Genomic DNA, 18,565 nt, shown 5'->3' on the forward strand with positions numbered 1-18,565 from the left:
CAAATCAAAATGGACTCCGGAGACGGTGATCAGCCCCCCCACCCCCGTCACTTCCTGTTTGTGTCTACGTGTCCAATCAACACTTAATTGGCCAGGACAGGTTCGCAGAGGGCTAACGAGGCAGCCAGAGACACCCGGGTTTCCACTGTTGTTGTGTCTCTCTCGCCCCCCCCCCGTCCTCCCCCTCACCGTCACTGCCTCGGGACGTGGTGGAACGGACGTCCAGAGAGCCTTTCCTGCGGTCCTTGTGCTTACTGGACTGGATGTCTGGGGGGAGGGGGGGGAGAGAGAGGGAGACAGAGACAGAGAGAGAGTGCGAGAGCGAGGGGAGAGAGACAGACGGAGATAGAGGTACATGTCACATTAGCATTAGCAGATACAAACACTGCCCTTTGCCCACAGGTCAGCGTAACCTTGGTAACAAGCACATTACCCCCTACCTTACACACACACACACACACACACACACACGATCAGAAGAAGCCCTCACCAGTCTGGGACTCGGCCTGGACTCCAGGTTTATCATTCTGCACACAAAACCACAGGTGAGCCGTTTGGAACCAATCGACCAATGAGAGACCAGATGGATCACATTGAACACAAGACCCACCTTATTATTATCATTTAAAGGCCTGTTGATAGACACATAGTGTCTGATTTTTCTGTGGAAGACAGCAGAGGGTAATCAGCAGAGCAGAGTGGAAACAGGTGGATCTCAGGTGAGCGATGTGGACGCAATGATGCATTGTGTGACCAGCAGGGGGCCACCTGAGGGCCGGACTCACCCTCCCTGTCCAATCACAGGTGTGATCTTCACATTTTGTTGTATGCTGTCTCCGTTCCTCTTTTTGGCGTAATAAATCCCCTGCCACTCCTGACACGGCAATAACACACACACACACAATTAGTTGGCAGACATAAACATAAAGTGGGCCTCAGGTGTTCGACAAGGCTAACATAAAGACATCATATATATATATATAAATATATAAGTCAGTAAGTGTGGGTCAGAGTGCTACGCAGTTTACATTTGGAAACAAACATCCATTGTTCGTAATAACATGGAACATAGGACATATATAAGTGATCACCTACTACTACAATAAATCTATGTTTATTCACAAGCATACACATATTCGTATGTGAACATAAATATGCATGCAATTGTTAATGAGCCAGTAACATAAGTACTTATATAAACATGTGTACATATATGTTATTACTTTATAATAACTCATATTGTAGGCTGAGGGACGGGGAGTTAAAATATAAATCAACTACATCAACAACAACAAGTAAACAATAACCCTTCTGCATGTGTTGGTTCAAATTGAATAAAATATACTAAATGTGTGTGTTGTGGTGAAATATGTGTTTAGTGGTGGATTTTGTGTTGCGGTGAAGGGTGGTGAAATGAGTGTGGGGTTTGCGGGTGGGGGGGGGGTTACCCTGCTGGGTCCCGGCGCAGCCGTTTCATGTCTCTCCCCCCCCCCCCCCCCCCCCCCCCCCACCAGTCCTGCGGCGCCGCCTTTAAAAGCCCCGCCCCGCTGGTCGTCTGCCTGGGGTGTGACCTTCTCCCCCCACCCCCCCCACCCAGCGCCCGTACGCACATGAAGCTGACCGAGGGTGCAGAGTGTGAACGTCACTCCTCCTCCACACGGCCGCTCACTCCTGTTTAGCATTCCGTGATTTAAGAGCCGCTACGCTGTGCACAAACACACTCTCACACTCTTTGCTGCGCACACACTCTCACTCTGAGGGTGAAAGGGGGGGGGCATGGCCTGTTGACTAAACTTCGGCAGAAAACTTTAGTGACTGTGGTGGAAATGGGTGTGTGTGTGTGTGTGTGTGTGTGTGTGTGTGTGTGTGTGTGTGTGTGTGTGTGTGTGTGTGTGTGTGTGTGTGTGTGTGTGTGTGTGTGTGTGAGTGATGGACAAAACCTACCTTTCCTTTTCGTATGCAGGAGTTTATTGTTTCAAGGAGATCCGGTTTATTCTTCTCACTTTTAGGCACTTCGATAATTTCCTTCCCTATTAACTCCCCTTGTTGGTAGCCCATGATTGACTCATAAGCAGGGTTCACATACTGCAGGCAGACACACACAGATAATTATGGACTTCATTACGAATGTTCGCCAACAGCAAAACACATGAGAGAGACACAGAGAGAGAGACAGAGACACAGAGAGAGAGACAGAGACACAGAGAGAGAGAGAGACACACAGAGACAGAGAGAGAGACAGAGACAGAGACAGAGACAGAGAACGAGACAGAGAAAGAGAGACAACATCACAATTGGAAGCGTGTGATCCAGATTTACCTGAATGACCTGATCTTCAGACGTGATCTCTATGGCCTCTTGGCTTTGTTCCAGCGCTGTGAAAATAGCGTTCCCAGCCCTGCCCCAGGAAGGAGGAGACAAACACATCGAGTCGATCCCAGTTCACAGGTCACCACGACACACGAGAGGAACCTTCAGTCCATCGAGGATTATTGGAACGCAGCAGACACTTTTCATCCATCATTGGTTGATGTTAATGCCTGATCGTGTATGGTGGAAACGGTTCCAAGAACGACAGCTGATTACAAACAGTGGTAGGACACTTTCACAGCTGCTGGGAAAGACTTGCTAACTCGCAGCTCCATCATTGTCCACATCCAGAGTCATTAACATTAATTAAACTCATCAAAAGATCATATTTCTGATTAATTTATTATTCACTTCGTCTCTAAAATGTCATAAATGTCTAGTGTGTGGTTAGCGTTCTGGTGCAGATTGACTTGAAAATCGCAATTTATATTTAATGATTATTTAATATAAATAACACCAAATATCCATCAGAAGTTACCAAAGTGACATCCTTAAGCTGATCGCTTTATCTGACGACCAACACCGATACCGGTACAATTTAACGAGCCATGAATCAAACTTGCATTTCTGAAGCATTAACCAGCAAACTGACGTATTTTCACTCAGGCTTCACCGATTGGTCGATTCATCGATGAATCGACCAATCGCTGCCCTCACCTCAGTTTAAACTGCGCCCGCAGCTCCCCGTGCTCCAGCTGCAGCAGCTCGTTGTAGCACGCCATCGCGTTGGCATTCTCTACGTATCTCTGGGGGTCAGAGGTCAATAAAGCAGAGGGAATCAGAGGGGCGGTCAAAGGCCACAGGCCCAAGATCAGGCCGTGTGTTTCTGCTCCCTTCGTTACATCGTCCCCTCACTGGGTGGATCACTATTTCTAAGTGGATTCATGTTACTGTCCGTCACAGAGTGTGATGTGCAATAACAAGGACTTTGTCAGATATAAGAAACCTAATCCCTGAGCATTTAAATTCAGATGATGAATTATGCTGCTCTCAAACGTCTCTGTGTTCCGTACTGTTCCGGTGATATTTTAATATTTTATGGACATTGTGTATTTGTATCAGTGTCTGACCTTTCAACTCTTCCGTTGGCGCTAAAGAACAGTTACTTGTGGCAGTTTGGATTTAGGAACTCCACCCTACTGTTAACTACGGTAGTTGACGAGTTGTATCTGTATTAATGATATCTACTGTGACCTGTTAGTACAATTCTGCCTATACATATGGTGACTGCACCTTACTGATACTTTTTTTTATCATGCATCATTGTAACTTTGACTATATATTTGCTGCTTTGCTGTTTTGTTTATGGTCCAGGGAAATTATTGCCTGCAGTTCCCGCCACGACCACTAGGCTGTGTTGCTAGAGAGCATCTCTGTGTTGAGCTACAGGTCTGAACTCACATCTCATCCAGACACTTGGAGATGGAGGAGCAGCGATACAAAGACAACCCATACAGCCAGGAGGGTATGAATGAATACAAGTGTTGACATACACACTCACACAGACACATAAATTCATATCACATGATTTTTTTTAATTTAACTATACTTTATTTATGTACACTTTGACATTTACCGTCTTAGCCCAGTCCCCCAAAAACACACAGGGACACTAACTTCAACTCACCCTATTAAAACCAGCATTGATCAGGGGCATCACAGAGGCCTCCTCTCTGTCCGGCCTTCAACAGGAGAACATGTGTTAGCACAATGCTAAGCTAAAGGGATGCTACAGTCCTCTCCAACCCTGGCCCACTGGTCTGATTCATCCCACACTGACCAACACACACAGTTAGGCAGACTATAACCCTACTGATTCATGGATTCATTTATTTAGGCTCTTACCTTTTCACCACGGCAACTATCACAGTGTTTTCTGAGGAGGGGATCGCTCTAATGGACCTGCAAGAGAAACACAGAGGGTCCCAGTTGGGGCAGCCAATGGGGTTAGAGGAAAAATAAAAAAATAAAATCAAAACAGAAGTGGCATCAAATCAATCTCGTGTTCAATATGTCACAGCAGAAGGCCCCCAGACCGGTGGCCCCCAGGCTGGCGGGCCCCCGTGCTTATGCTTGGGTCGGCCCTCAGGGGCCCTGAAAGAATGCAGTGTACAGTAGCACTCATCGGCCTGTGGGCTCCACAAGTCAGTGGAAATAAAGAGCCTTTAGTTCTCCATCAGTGAGGGGGGAGGAGCAGGAGGTGGAGGGAGGGGGCCGCGGGCGTGGGCTGAACCTATGGACTTGGCTGGAGATGAATAGGGTGAGCGTACGCGGCGGGACGAGGGTAAAGGAAGGTTTGTGAGCGTGCTTTTGGTTTCAGGCCGGAGCTAAAGATAGGGATAGAGAGAGCGAGAGGTATTGGATCTAGGAGCCACTTGTTACTTAGCAGCGGGGGCCCCCATCGTGACCCAGCATGTGAACAGCCCTGGGGGCCAAAACACGCCTTTGGGTTCCCCCGAAACCCCCCCCACCCACCTGGGAGTCCACACACACACACACACACACACACACACACATTTCCCCCCCCCCCCCCCCCCCCCCCCGCCCGCTCATTCATCATTATGTTAATTACACTTACCGGCAAAGCGCTTCAGCGTCGAAGTGTCTGGAATGTCGGTGGTCCATGATGACGAGGTCGTGGTGCTTCTCCTGGAAGCTCTCGGCGGCCGACTCGGCGCTCCGCACAACGCTGCACCTGAAGCCCGCCTTCTCACACGCAGAGCAGAACCCATTGCTCTGGCTGTCCTCTTTGGCAAATACTAACAGTACCTGAAGACAGGGAGACCCCGGGGTCAGACAACACCTGGGACTACCAGGAGCAACCATCAAATAACCTATAACATCACAACCAACCAGTAGTATGTCATCTGCATAACTCTAGACCTTACACATCACAACCAGTCACAATACAGTTGACGTGACACCACAATCTACAGGAGTCGAGGCAGGACTGGGTTCAGACCCCTCTCCAGACTGGGTTCAGACCCCTCTCCGCACTGGGTTCAGACTAGAGTTTAGATTCTCTGCCCGAGCCCGAACCCGACCCGACCCGCGGGCCGATATTTCCCACCACTATCCTCGGGCCGGGTCGGGCCGGGCCTTTGATCGACGACTTTTTGAGAAATCGATGCCATAAACAGAAATATTATAGGCCTTTATTACACGGGTCTTCTCAATGCCGTGGAACGCTCCGTTCACTTGCATGGGTAGTAGTCCGGTGACTTGTCAACCCCAGCGTCTTCCGTTGCTAAGCGACGTCACCGTCTTTGCGGACAAATTATTTCTCTGCTGATCAACACTACGAATGCTGGTAACGGATAAATTGTAAAAAGACACACCATGTGAAGTTATTTTTTCGTTTTGGCAAGTAGCCGTGTAATAAGCGGGAAAAATAGAACGTCGCCGGTCATTATTGAAAATAAGCCCCTTCAGGGCGAAGCAAGACACCTTCGCTGCGCGTCGGTGTACTGTTCGCCCTGTCGGGGCTTATTTTCCCGATAATGACCGGCGTTCTATACATTATCCCTTACATATATATTTAGCAGAGTAGGCCTAGTAAAAAATGTGTACAAAGTTACATATGCATTAAAAAAATGTCGGGTTGAAATCGGCTCATAATTACAGTTAATGAGTCGGTCGGGCTGGGCTCGGACAGAAGCCCGGGTCGGGCTTGATTTTCTGGGCCCGATCTAAGCTCTAGTTCAGACTAGGTTCAGACCACTCTCCTGACTGGGTTCAGACTGGGTTCAGACCCCTCTCCGGACTGGGTTCAGACCCCTCTCCGGACTGGGTTCAGACTGGGTTCAGACTGGGTTCAGACCCCTCTCCGGACTGGGTTCAGACTGGGTTCAGACCCCTCTCCGGACTGGGTTCAGAACCCTCTCCGGACTGGGTTCAGACTGGGTTCAGACCCCTCTCCGGACTGGGTTCAGACTGGGGTCAGACCCCTCTCCGGACTGAGTTCAGACTAGGTTCAGACTGGGTTCAGACCCCTCTCCAGACTGGGTTCAGACTGGGTTCAGACCCCTCTCCGGACTGGGTTCAGACTGGGTTCAGACCCGTCTCCGGACTGGTTCCAGAGCCCTCGAGAACAGTGGTTACAACAGCACCGCTTGGGTGGTTTGGTTTTATTCCAAGTGCTGGAATTGTAGAGCTACACCTGGAATAAAGTCATGGGATCACCGGCCAATCACACACTGGGGAAATGAATGTGGGAGGAGCCAACGGTGACATCAGTTTGGTCTGTTTTGTTTCAGAAAGAGGTCAATCAAATCAACAGATGCTGGATTTGATTTATAAGATTATAATTTGAAAGAACAGTGCTAACACGTGCCGTAAGTATGGTGAGGTAGTTTTACAAGTTAAATATACTTTAAAAGGTCTAGAGTGAATTGATTGATACACCTGCGTTTTATCATTATCTTCCACCATCAAAGCTTTCATTAAGGCTGTGAGGTCTGGGTTCTACTCATCAGGCCTCAGAACCTTCAGTCAGGCTGTGAGGTCTGGGCTCGACCGTCAGGCCGGGCTTTTATCTCAGAGCACGGCTGCTTCGTACCGTCCAATGGTGTGAACTCCGTCCCCATTGGTGGAGATGTGCAGAGGAACCCAGAGACCCACCTTCCAGAGCCCTCTCCCTCCCTCCCTCCCTCCCTCCCCCCCTCCCTAAACTCTCCCCTCCCCACTCCCCCTCCCGCCCTCTCTAACCTCTCCCCTTCCCTCTCTCCCTCTCTGCCCCTCCCTCCCTCCCTCTCTCTCTCTCTCCCCCTCCCTCCCTCCCTCTCTATCCTCTCCCCCTCCCTCTCTATCCTCTCCCCCTTCCTCTCTCCCTCTCCCTCCCTCTCTAACCTCTCCCCTTCCCTCTCTCCCCCCCTCCCTCCCTCTCTCTCTCTCCCCCTCCCTCTCTCCCTGTGCCAGCATACCTTCATGCGATACTCTTGCCGTACTTGCGTAAACACCAGAGCAGAATGCCGGCGGGGCCCCAGCGAGCTGCCCCACTAAGAGAGGACTCATGAGTCACCGGCCACGGACGTCATCCCGGCTGTTGGCAGGCAGCGCCACCGACGTACAAAAGGGGAAGTTTGTTCCGCAGTCCCAGTCTGGTGGCGCACCTGTACATTCTGCTGGGCCACAGAGACTAGCAGCTCTGTTCAACCAAGCCGGGGTTGGCCTCTGACACGCACGGTATTCAGGGCACCATGACTTTTGATTCAGTGTTGGAATGGAGACGAGTCGGTGTTCACGTGGAGAAGTGGTTTGGAGAGCCACCAGGTCATAGTGGCTCACTGGGGAATCTGGTGGGATGAGTGGTCAGCCAATCAAACTCATTCACTTCTTTGTTGACGTTTAACTGGCATTACTTTGCCTTCATTTGGAATTGGGTTCCTTGAATTTGGTTCTTGCACTCTGCTCTCCCTATGTCCTCATCGCTAGGAAGAGGGATCCTCCTTACTGGCTGTTCAACACCAGGGCCCCTGAAGACGACCACCAGCCCCCGGCCGCCAGCCCTCAGTGTGGCGTCAAAGTGCTGGTATGTGTAGGGCTCCACTGGGCCGGTTCACCAAGTCAACCATCAGTGTACGAGTGAGGCGTGAGTTGGGGCGAGTTTCAAAGAGCTGAGGGACCGCACTGTGACGGTGGAAACGTTGTGAGGATACAGTCGGACCACTGACCGCGGGACCATAACTTGTCTCAGGTAGGCTACCTGTTCCTTAAGGTGAGATAGCTACTGGAGGTCCCGTTCCAGGTAACCACACCAAACCCCAACCCGTGGGAGCCCGGAGTCCATCTCAGGCTTTACTTTCTGAGTTTACATGAAACACGCAGTGTGGCAGAGGAACATATAAAAGGAAGAAAGAAAGAAGAAAAAAAGAAGGAAAGAAAGAAAGAGAGACACACACACACACACACATAGACAGAAACACACACAGATAGACAGAGAGACACACAGATACAGAGCGAGAGCCACACACACACACACACACACACACACACACACACACACACACACACACACACAGCGAAAGAAACGCACACAGACAGAGAAAGAGAGGGAAAAAGAGACAGAAAGAAATAGAGAGATCCTCAGGGGGTAACCAGGGCAACAATCTTGGCCAGGTTTGGCGGGCCAGCCTTGAAAACATCATTGTTAGATCCAGAAGGCCGAGCCAGATCCTGTGAGCTGGGAGGAGGAGGCTGACAGGATCAGCTGAGTGACAACAACAGGAAGGGGATATCTCTCTTCTTGGTTTTCCTACAGTGGAGCGAACACACACACACACACACACACACACACACACACACACACACACACACACACACACACACACACACACACACACACACACACACACACACACACACACACACACACACACACACACACACACACACACACACCAGCAGCAGCAAAGAATGAGGATCTTCAACCTCTGGCGGGCTGAACTTCACGTTCCTGCTAGGAGTCCTGCCTCAGCAATCACACAGAGGAGGAGGAAGGGGCTTCTTCATCACATCACTGGGGGTCAGCCTCCCGGTACAATAGTGCATCATGAACCGCTGAGAGACAACGCACTCCCAGCCCCACAGAACCCCTCTATGGCTCTTCTGTGCAGCTCCTCCATGACACGCATTGTTCATTATGGTATGTTGCTTCTCATGGTCCCACTGCCTTGACGACCCTTAGGGTACATGAGACGACGTGTCCCTTTATGGAATCGTTCCACTTTTCTTCGGCGTTCCAGGCTTGTTTTCATAAATCTTGGGCAAGCTGCGTCATCACTGCTGCCGTCAGGATGAGTCTGAAGTTCTCAATACAATGTTTGTACTGAGAAACACTTAGTGGAGCATCACAAGGAGAAACCACCCAACGACTGGAGAACATTAGCCCAGGGAGCTGCTTAATGTCTTCTTAATGCTCCAGAGACATTCAACCGAGGCACTCATCGGTTAAACAAGACACTAATCTATACAGTCACCAGAGCCATGGTGGAGACATTTAGAAATGTTGTACTTCACCTGAAGCTGGTCTTTAAATAACTTCATTGGTCCAAATGGCACCTCTGTTAATGTGGGCTGAAACAGAAGATGAGAAAACTCAGCACAGAGCAGATATAATCACGCAGGCATTCAAACCGTTAGAATATAGGAAAATATACACTTTTTGACTTTTAGTACAATATTCAAACACAAAATCATGTTCCTCTTCTGTTGACACACCACAATCTGTAATAAGAGCTAGACTTCTAACAAAATATACTTTAACATTTGGGAGAACAACACGTATCCCAGATTGGGAATGGATTCATCTCTCCCCTCAGTAGGTTTCCCCTAAACGAGCGTTCCCTCTTCGGTCCTCAAACATCTCCGCTTCCTTCCTGTAAGGCGCTCCTCAGTGCAGGGGTTAGTAACCAAAGCAACCCAGCCCCCCGCGGAATACCATCCCGGCAGAATTCCCTGTTCTCCATAAACAACACACACACACACACACACACACACACACACACACACACACACACACACACACACACACACACACACACACACACACACACACACACACACACACACACACACACACACTTAAAAATCTCTTCTCCCTCCAAGTTGTGAGCCTTTTGAAAGGAACACAAAAAGCACAAAGAGGCCAGTCCGGAGCGGGCCGGCAGCGCGCCCATTGACGTCAGCGGGACACTGGGCCCGCTCGCCCCGCATCTGCAAACAAAGTGGGTGACATCAAGATGGCTCTTTTTTTCAGGCAGCGTGGTAATCCGATATTCCACAGCGTCCCAGGCTGGGGTCCCATGATAAGCTCATGTGTGCCGCAGCGCGGAGACGTATGTGAAGCATTTGACCCGGCCGTGTGGGTTTGTGGGCGGCGTGTGTGTGTGTGTGTGTGTGTGTGTGTGTGTGTGTGTGTGTGTGTGTGTGTGTGTGTGTGTGTGTGTGTGTGTAAAAGTGCAGCCCAATCGTCCTCGTTATTCTGGGAGCACCGGCCGGCCGCGAGGGACCGCTGCGTTTAACGTTCCCGGGAATTTCCCAGTTTTATCTCGCGGCTCCAGCGGCCAGTCGGACTTCTGAGAGCGTTCGGAACAGACAAGTCTGCCAGTGGAAGACCCAACCAGGCATTCCTACGACATTCCTTCAGAAATTACCGGGAGAAGGAAAAGTTCTCACACACACACACACACACACACACACACACACTCGCACACAATGTTTCCTACTGAGAGCGCTAGCAGCAGCAGCAGCGGGGGTCAGTGACGTGGGGGTTGGCTGCGGGGCCCCGGAGCCCCGAGCAGCAGAATGTGTCGCTCTGTCTGGACTGGGAGGAGCTCTATGTGACACCGACACAAGCGACGCTCCGCACCGGTCCGGGGGAACGGGAAGAGCAGCCGCCAGGCAAAGGCCGGCTGGTTCGACACAAAACCGGGCTCACCTTGTAAAGTGATGTAGTGTGTGCATACACACCGGACACACACACACACACACACACACACACACACACACACACACACACACACACACACACACACACACACACACACACACACACACACACACACACACACACACAGCTAGCATGTAATAATGTCATACAACCTGGACATTTTGTACAAACTACGGAAGACACACAAAGTGGAACACACATACACACACAGTATCTTACTCTCTCATACACACATACCCACAAATGAATCACCAGGCATTTGCATCCCGCAAACATTATGCTGGCAGCCAGCCAGGGGCAAACAGAATGGAGGAAGTGAGTGTGTATGCAGACCAGGCCGTATGGACATTGTGTGTGTGTCCATGTAAAAGTTGTGCGTGTGTAAAAGTCATGTGTGTGTGTCTATGTCAAAGTCCTGTGTGTGTGCATGTACGTGTGTTTAACTGTCCTCCCTCCAACCATAGTTACGTACGTAACAGTTCAGAGTACTGCCATTCCCTCTTACCCAACACACACACACACACACACACACACACACACACACACACACACACACACACACACACACACACACACACACACACACACACGACCCAATCTGTCACCAAGTGGATTCTGGTTATTGTAGTACTTCAGACTGGTTGGACAGGATTTCGTACTGCAACCAGTTCATCGCTGGCCAGTGTTAACGGGTCAAAGTTTAAAGAACCGCTAAGAACCACCCAGCCTCCAGAGACTCCCTGGTGCTCTGGTTCAGATATGATCGCTGGCGTCTGTACGTTTTGTTTAATGTCCTCCCATCTCCAAAACCCCTGCAGGCTGAGACGGTCTGTGATCAGGGTCACGGCGTCTTCTCCGTCTCATCCTCCGCAAACGGACGCTTCCCTTGTTGTCCCTCCCGCGCGAGAACCCCATCACCATAGTAACCTTCAACGGAAGGAACGTCTACCGAGGCAATCGCATCATTTCCTGTCAGGAAGTTACCCTTCCAGCGCCGACACGCACGGCAGCGGATCACAACGCTGGTGCACAGAGTGGATGAACCCAAAAACATGAACATGAAGGGTTAGCATGGGGATCTAGCATGTGGAGCTAACATGGAGAGTTAGCATGAGGAGGTAGCATGTGGGGCTTGCATGGGGCACTAGCATGTGGAGCTAGCATGTGGAGCTAGCATGGTGGGGTTAGCATGGTGGGGTTAGCATGTGGAGCTAGAATGGGGCGCTAGGATGTGGGTTAGAGCCCTGCTGGAGGCTCCCAGCTCAACGTGTGCAGTGTGAAGCCTCCCTTCCACCTCATGTATTTACACAGCGGAGCGACGCTCACCCTGTTTCCTGCTGCCCGCTCATCCAGGCCTATGGATCTACCTCTCCCCGTCCCCCTCTCATATACAAACACACACGTCCCTCCCTATAAGTCTTCCCTGCTCTCAGACACGCACACAACCACGGTGTACACACACACACACACACACACACACACACACACACACACACACACACACACACAGAGAGTGGCTTTCCACTGAAGTGAAAAACAGGAAATTGGATGACATTGTTGGGTGTGCAGACGTCAGCAGTGAGAGATAGAGAGTAAACAGCTTCCTCCTGCCCGGGCTGGGACCAGGATGCAGGGAATCTTGGGATGTCTGACCCCACCGTGCTTCGAGGGAAAGCCTGCACCGCCTCCTTCACTCTCTCTCACAGACACACGCACACACACGTCACCGTCAGGGACGATAAAAGCTTTGTGTGTGACTGAGTGAGTGAGTGAGTGAGTGAGTGAGTGAGTGAGTGAGTGAGTGAGTGAGTGAGGTGTGTCTGTGACTGTGTGTGACGGATTGTTTGTGACTGACTGTGTCCGTCTGTCTATGTGCGTGTCTGTGTGCGCGTGTGTATGTGTGCGCGCGTGTGTGAATGAGGACAAAGTGCCCGTTCCAGCCAGCGGTTTGGACGCGTCCCATTCCGAGATCTAAATATGCGGCCATGATTCAATGTTCCTCATTAGGAGGACTGATTACACGGAGCGACTCCAGGTGTGGGCCTGCACACCGTGTACCAGGCGGTCAGCCAGCCGGTCCAGCACACGCGCCGCAAGGCTACGCTGCTAAATGCTTAACTGCACAGGTCAGACCAGCGGCGCTAGCACGGCGTCGCTAGTTCTGCGGCGGGCACAGCGCTAGCTCAAAGAGCATAATCCACATTGATGTTTGGAACCTCACCCCTCTCTGCCCTTACAGCCGGCCCACTGATCGATGACAGCGGGGCTGACTCCACCAAGGGTGACATCACAACCAATCAATGACCTTTGACCGGCGGGCCCGCCCACCCGCCCTATCACAACGCCACACTCCCAAGGTCCCCTGGTCGCCCTTGGTACCGCAGTCGGAGAGAACAGTGAAAAAAACAGAATGTGTATCATCGTCAACGTCATCACCACGACGACCAACCCCCATCGCTCCGGCTGCGGAGGTACCCGCCAAGCATGCTAATGTGATTACACTGTGTGTGTGTGTGTGTGTGTGTGTGTGTGTGTGTGTGTGTGTGTGTGTGTGTGTGTGTGTGTGTGTGTGTGTGTGTGTGTGTGTATGCCTTCTCCATCCAGCCAGCAGTCAGCCCAGCAGAAGCCGGGCGGTGACTCACTGGCACGGCTGAAACTAAAACTAGGCCAACGTAGAGCGCTGTGTCCCAGAACATCCTCGCCGCGCTCCTCCGCTCCTCTCTTCCTGTTTCTCCCCCCCCCCCCCCCCCCCCCCCCCCCCCATTCTCTTCCATCTCCCTTTATGTTACTCTATATCTCCTACTTTTCTTGGGACTTCTATGGCGTTCTCGTTCTTGACTTCTTCTCAACTCTCCTTCAGCCCGTCTGGACATTCCTGCTGATAACGCGCTCAAGAAGAAAGACCCCAAACTCTCCAGGCAAACACCACCATCTTCCTCCTCCTTCTTCTGAACCTGCTGCTGATCTTCCTCCTGCTCTTGCTCTTCTTCCTGCTCCTCCTCCTAGTTGAAGTGCTCCCTTGGCAGCAGGTATAAGCAGCGTCACCTCCTCCTCTCCTCTTCTCCAGCCCCCCCCCCCCCTTCCTCTCTCTCTCCTCCTCCTCTCTGCGGGGGTCACTCTCACACACGCAGGAGGCTGATGACGCAGAAGTAACAGGAGAGTGAACTAATTCTTGACCTGAAACTACGTCCCTACCGCCTCTAAAGTGACGTCCCACAGGTTTAAAAATACAGCGATAGCGTTACGGTGGCGGGCAGAACATTCAAGCGCTGACCTGCCCTCTTTTTCTCGCCCAGATCAGCAGGCGGGAAATATGTGCTGTGTGAAGCTCTTTAAATCACGTGCTGTTACTGGTGAATCCCTAGTGGTTCTGAAAGGTTCTACCAATAACGGGAGTCAACGGTAGAACAATTCAGAACCACTCGTGATGGATTCACCAGTGATTATACTTTATTTAAAAACATGTCTTAAACGTTTTTAAATCACATACTTTTCAGAACCACTAGTGATCGATTCACCATACATTATATATTAAAAACATGTTTTGCATGTTTTTAAAATCACGTAGAACCACCAGTGATTGATCCCTACTAGTAATAAAGAATCTCAACAAACTATGTCATTTCCTGTATGGAGACTTTCATCAGTAGTCAACGGTAGGCTTAGTTTCAGAACCACTAAAGACGATTCACTACTACTCAACCATCCTCACCATCGATGTCATCGATGGTTGATTGTTCCTCAGTGGATTGTGGAGCAGGCATGCGTCCGTACGACTGCCTCTAGACTCTAGCGGACCAACGGACAGACAGACAGCCCTAACCAGCTAACCAGCGTGGCCACGCGGTGCCAGGCACCCCCCGCCAGCATAGAGCCGTGTTCATGAACCCCGGCCGATGAGAGCCAGTGAGGCCGGGCTGCATAGCGCCTCCTGCCGATGGCCAGAGAGCCGGAGAGAGAGAGAGGAGCTGGGAACAGGAGCGCTCTCTGAGCCGCTCTGACCACGCCACTAAAAACACACTCACAAAACCACCAGGACTTTTATACAGACAGATTAATTTTACATAGACAGACACAGGTTACTTACACACACACACACACACACACACACACACACACACACACACACACACACACACACACACACACACACACACACACACACACACACACACACACACACACACACACACACACACACACACACACACGGGATGGATGAAGAGAGCAGTGCTGCCAGGATGTCACTGTGCGGGACTTCTTGAACGTAGCCAAGCTGAGGGGTGTGATGGTAAAGATCTATCTGATGGAAGGCTTCTGAAAGACTTCTGAAAGATATTTAGGGGATACGATTTTGAGAAGCATTGTTTAGTAGTTTAAAGTAGTTTAAAACATTGTCTGTTTGCGTTGGTAATGGTGTCACTAGATATATGCATTGGGCCTTTTCTAATCAAGTGGTCACGATTTGGATTAGTTAACACAGACTCCTTTGACAGCTTGGTTTTGTTCTGAATGTTTTGTGGTCGCTCCGTTAAGCCCTGATAGTCATCTCTGTATGCCAGCTGTATCGATGCATCCTGTTGAGACTGAAGGATAAAGGTCATATTGAAACATTTGTAACTGCAAGAATTGCCAGCAATCACTTGTGGAGCAGTATGCAAAAGATGGCCAAATACACACCACAAAAACCACACGGCATTGTGGGCGGGCAGGTTCGGAAATAGCGCGGCAATCCCTTCTGTGTACCTGCACAAAGTCTATCAGCAAATTAAACGGCCGACGCGCTCCCTGAAGAGAGCAGCACTTTCACCAGTGTTCACCTTCTAGGTAATTCTGCGCTTATCCAGATTACCCAGAAATCCCGCTAATACCTCCACCACCCTGAGCCTCCCCGGGCTGCAGCCCGCACCTAAACTCTCCTGGGGCCAGACGCCTCCTTCCAAGTAAGATATGTTTACTCAGAATTAACGCTGGTGTGCTGTCCTCTGACAGCCGCCTGCACCGCCACCCAAACAACCGCAACCCCATCGCCAAAACACCCCCTCCGTCTCTGCACCTGCACCCGGGGGCAACACCGCTGAACCAGTCCACCCCGGCCCGCTCCGTTCCTCTCTTATGTCAACAGCACGCCTTCTGACTCAACCGTTTACCTGGTTAACCAAGGCACACAGGTTAACCAAGTTAACCAGGCTTTCTTCAACAAAACGGTACTCAGCCTCCTCTCTGGGCCGGCTCGGGATCCCTTAAGGCAGGCTGCACACTAAGGGTTGGACACTAAGGGGCCCATCCAGGGAAACGTTGGGGAAATCTTACCGAAAAGCATTCCAGTGCCGCCGGCCCCTCCTCCTCTTCCTCCTCCTCGCGGTGGCAGGGGGGCCTCAGCACGCTCAAGGACCACGACATGGAGTCAGGCGGCCGGCCCTAAGGCCATCAGCCCCCGCGGACCCTGCGATCGCACCTCTGTAACAGGAAGCAGCGCTGGCCGGCGGAACTCTTAAATGACCACACTTGTCCTCTAGACTAAAGAGATTACACAGAGTTGTATAGGAATGAGTTAAGCGCACCCACACACACACACACACACACACACACACACACACACACACTCGCACGCCCCCATACCACCAACCCTAGCCCCCCCACTTACTCCATCTGACGAGTGCCTCCCCGGTTGGCCTGCGCCGTGTCCCAAACTGATTCCAAACCATGGAGCGCAGAGTCCCAGAGCTGCGAGGCGGTGCTACGCTAGTTAATCACTGGACTTCCCATCCTCTTGCCCGGCTAAAAGTAGAGCCGTGATGTCACCGTTGCATGGAGATCAGTGAGACATGAGCTGCGCTGGGCCAAGCTAGTCTAGGCTAACGGCATGGGGGATCAGTGAGACATGAGCCGCACTAGGCCAGGCTAGGCTATGCTAGACTAGGCTAGGCCAACAACAAGGGGGATCAGCGAGACAGGATCCGTGCCAGGCTAGGCTACGCTAGGATAACTGTATTGGGGATCAGTGAGACATGAGCCGCTCTAGGCCAGGCTAGGCTAGGCTAACAACATGGGGGATCAGTGAGGCATGCCAGGCTAGGCCAGGCTAGACTAACATCATGGGGGATCAGGGAGACATGAGCAGCGCTAGGCTAGGCTAGTCTAGGCTAGGCTAACGGCAAAGGGGATCAGAGAGCCATGATACACCCTAGGATAGGCTAACGGCATAGAGGATGAGTGAAACATGAGCCGCGCTAGGCCAGGCTAGGCTAGGCTAGGCTATATTATGCTAACGGCTTGGCAAGCAGACCGCACACATTGCGCGCATTCACTTGTGTAGGAATGCCGGCCTCCACACGGCTCAGCGTTCATTTAGAGCGATCCAAGATTAACGTCTCATCAGCGATGCCGTTAGTATTTACTTTAATGAAATGATAATCTGAAATGCCTGATTCAGAGTATGGAGGTTTTAATAATTTGATTTCCAGATTTAACGCTTAGCACAGATCAGAACCGTAACAATATTCCTAGAATTTGCGTGACACGCGCGACGGTTCCGGATTCCGTGTCCGTCACGGAGACGATCCCGCTGCCCTTTCCAAGGATTTAAATGAAAGAGTGAAGCACTGCTATGACGTAAGAGACGTACTTCCATCCTGTGAGCCCTGGTTTTCCCCAACATAACGCTGAGCATACTGGCAGACCCGAGGCCTGATGTGTCCACCCGGATCAACGTCACACGTACAGGGCACACGGTCTCTCCTCCGCCTCTAGTATGGAGGGAGAGAGAGAGACTAACGACAGTCACGTAGATGTGAACCTTTGCCTCACATGGGCGTTTGTGTAGATAGAGTAAATACATCTGAAACAATATTTAAACCTTTACACTTTTTCTCGTGTTTAGTGTGTTTCAAACGTAGACACGGTGATTAGGTGAGCTGTGAGGCCGCTCAACACAGGACACCCACACCCACCAGGTACAGACACACAGGACACACACAAACCAGGTACAGACACACAGGACACACACACACCAGGTGAAGACTGGTCCGAGCCCCGCGCCTCGGGACCTGTCCTCCATGGAGGAACACGAGGCCCCCAAAACACGTCTTCCGAAACACAACACTAGGACCCGGTGCAGGCAACAGAGCACACACTTGTTTGGGCGGAACACAGCTTCCACAATGTTATGAAACCATCACATGCTGACCCTATGATGCAGAGTTCTTAACCCGGAGGGAAAAGGGGGTAGGAGAGAAAAAGAAGGCCTTTTGGCGGTACCAGAGGAGAACAACAATAGCAGCATCTGTCCCAGACAGAAACTCAACAGAGAAGACCGCTCATGACTTTCTCATGACATTTTCTTACTTAGCTTTGGCAATTTCCAATTCATTGAGGTTGTTAAGAACACAAGTGGTGCCGTTTCTCCATGTGTTCAGAGGTGGTACGTGTGGGAGATATGATATCACACCATATGGAACCGTGAGGTCGCCCTAGTTCGGGCAGAGCCGAGCAGCCAAGTGTGGAAACAAACTCTGAACCCTGCCACCGTGAGCAGCTGAAAATATAGAAGTGGCCCATCACAGGCCTTCTCTGTGTCAATAACGTCATCAAATACCACCAGTATTTACCCATTGTAAATGAACGAGATCCTTGACAGAAGCAGATAAGTGCAGTCTATCAGCAGCAGATCCTGTGCTCGGCCTAAAGTGCAGGCGACAGCTGCACTTGGAGAACATAGCCCTACTATTGGTGTGCGGAGCGAGA

General features: G+C 51.0%; 1 protein-coding gene across 2 annotated transcripts in view; it reads right to left on the bottom strand.

Annotated features, from left to right (window-relative positions):
- pde8a (phosphodiesterase 8A) overlaps positions 1-18,565 on the bottom strand; it is a 34,763-nt gene that overhangs the window by 11,260 nt on the left and 4,938 nt on the right. The window contains exons 1-13 of one of the 2 annotated variants that reach the window (XM_030376058.1): positions 16,467-16,677; positions 16,133-16,339; positions 9,388-9,444; positions 4,949-5,139; positions 4,216-4,272; positions 3,998-4,052; positions 3,028-3,116; positions 2,320-2,398; positions 1,945-2,085; positions 786-874; positions 611-662; positions 491-527; positions 190-267 (exon numbers count right to left, since the gene is read on the bottom strand). In XM_030376058.1, the coding sequence (XP_030231918.1) occupies positions 190-267; positions 491-527; positions 611-662; positions 786-874; positions 1,945-2,085; positions 2,320-2,398; positions 3,028-3,116; positions 3,998-4,052; positions 4,216-4,272; positions 4,949-5,139; positions 9,388-9,444; positions 16,133-16,222 (1,015 nt within the window). In that variant the 5' untranslated portion in view covers positions 16,223-16,339; positions 16,467-16,677. Of the gene's footprint in view, positions 1-189; positions 268-490; positions 528-610; positions 663-785; positions 875-1,944; positions 2,086-2,319; positions 2,399-3,027; positions 3,117-3,997; positions 4,053-4,215; positions 4,273-4,948; positions 5,140-9,387; positions 9,445-16,132; positions 16,340-16,466; positions 16,678-18,565 lie in introns of those variants that run through there. The other variant, XM_030376057.1, reaches the window with a different exon arrangement.

Source organism: Gadus morhua, chromosome 14, assembly GCF_902167405.1.
Source record: "Gadus morhua chromosome 14, gadMor3.0, whole genome shotgun sequence".
In the NCBI taxonomy this organism is placed as follows: domain Eukaryota; kingdom Metazoa; phylum Chordata; class Actinopteri; order Gadiformes; family Gadidae; genus Gadus; species Gadus morhua.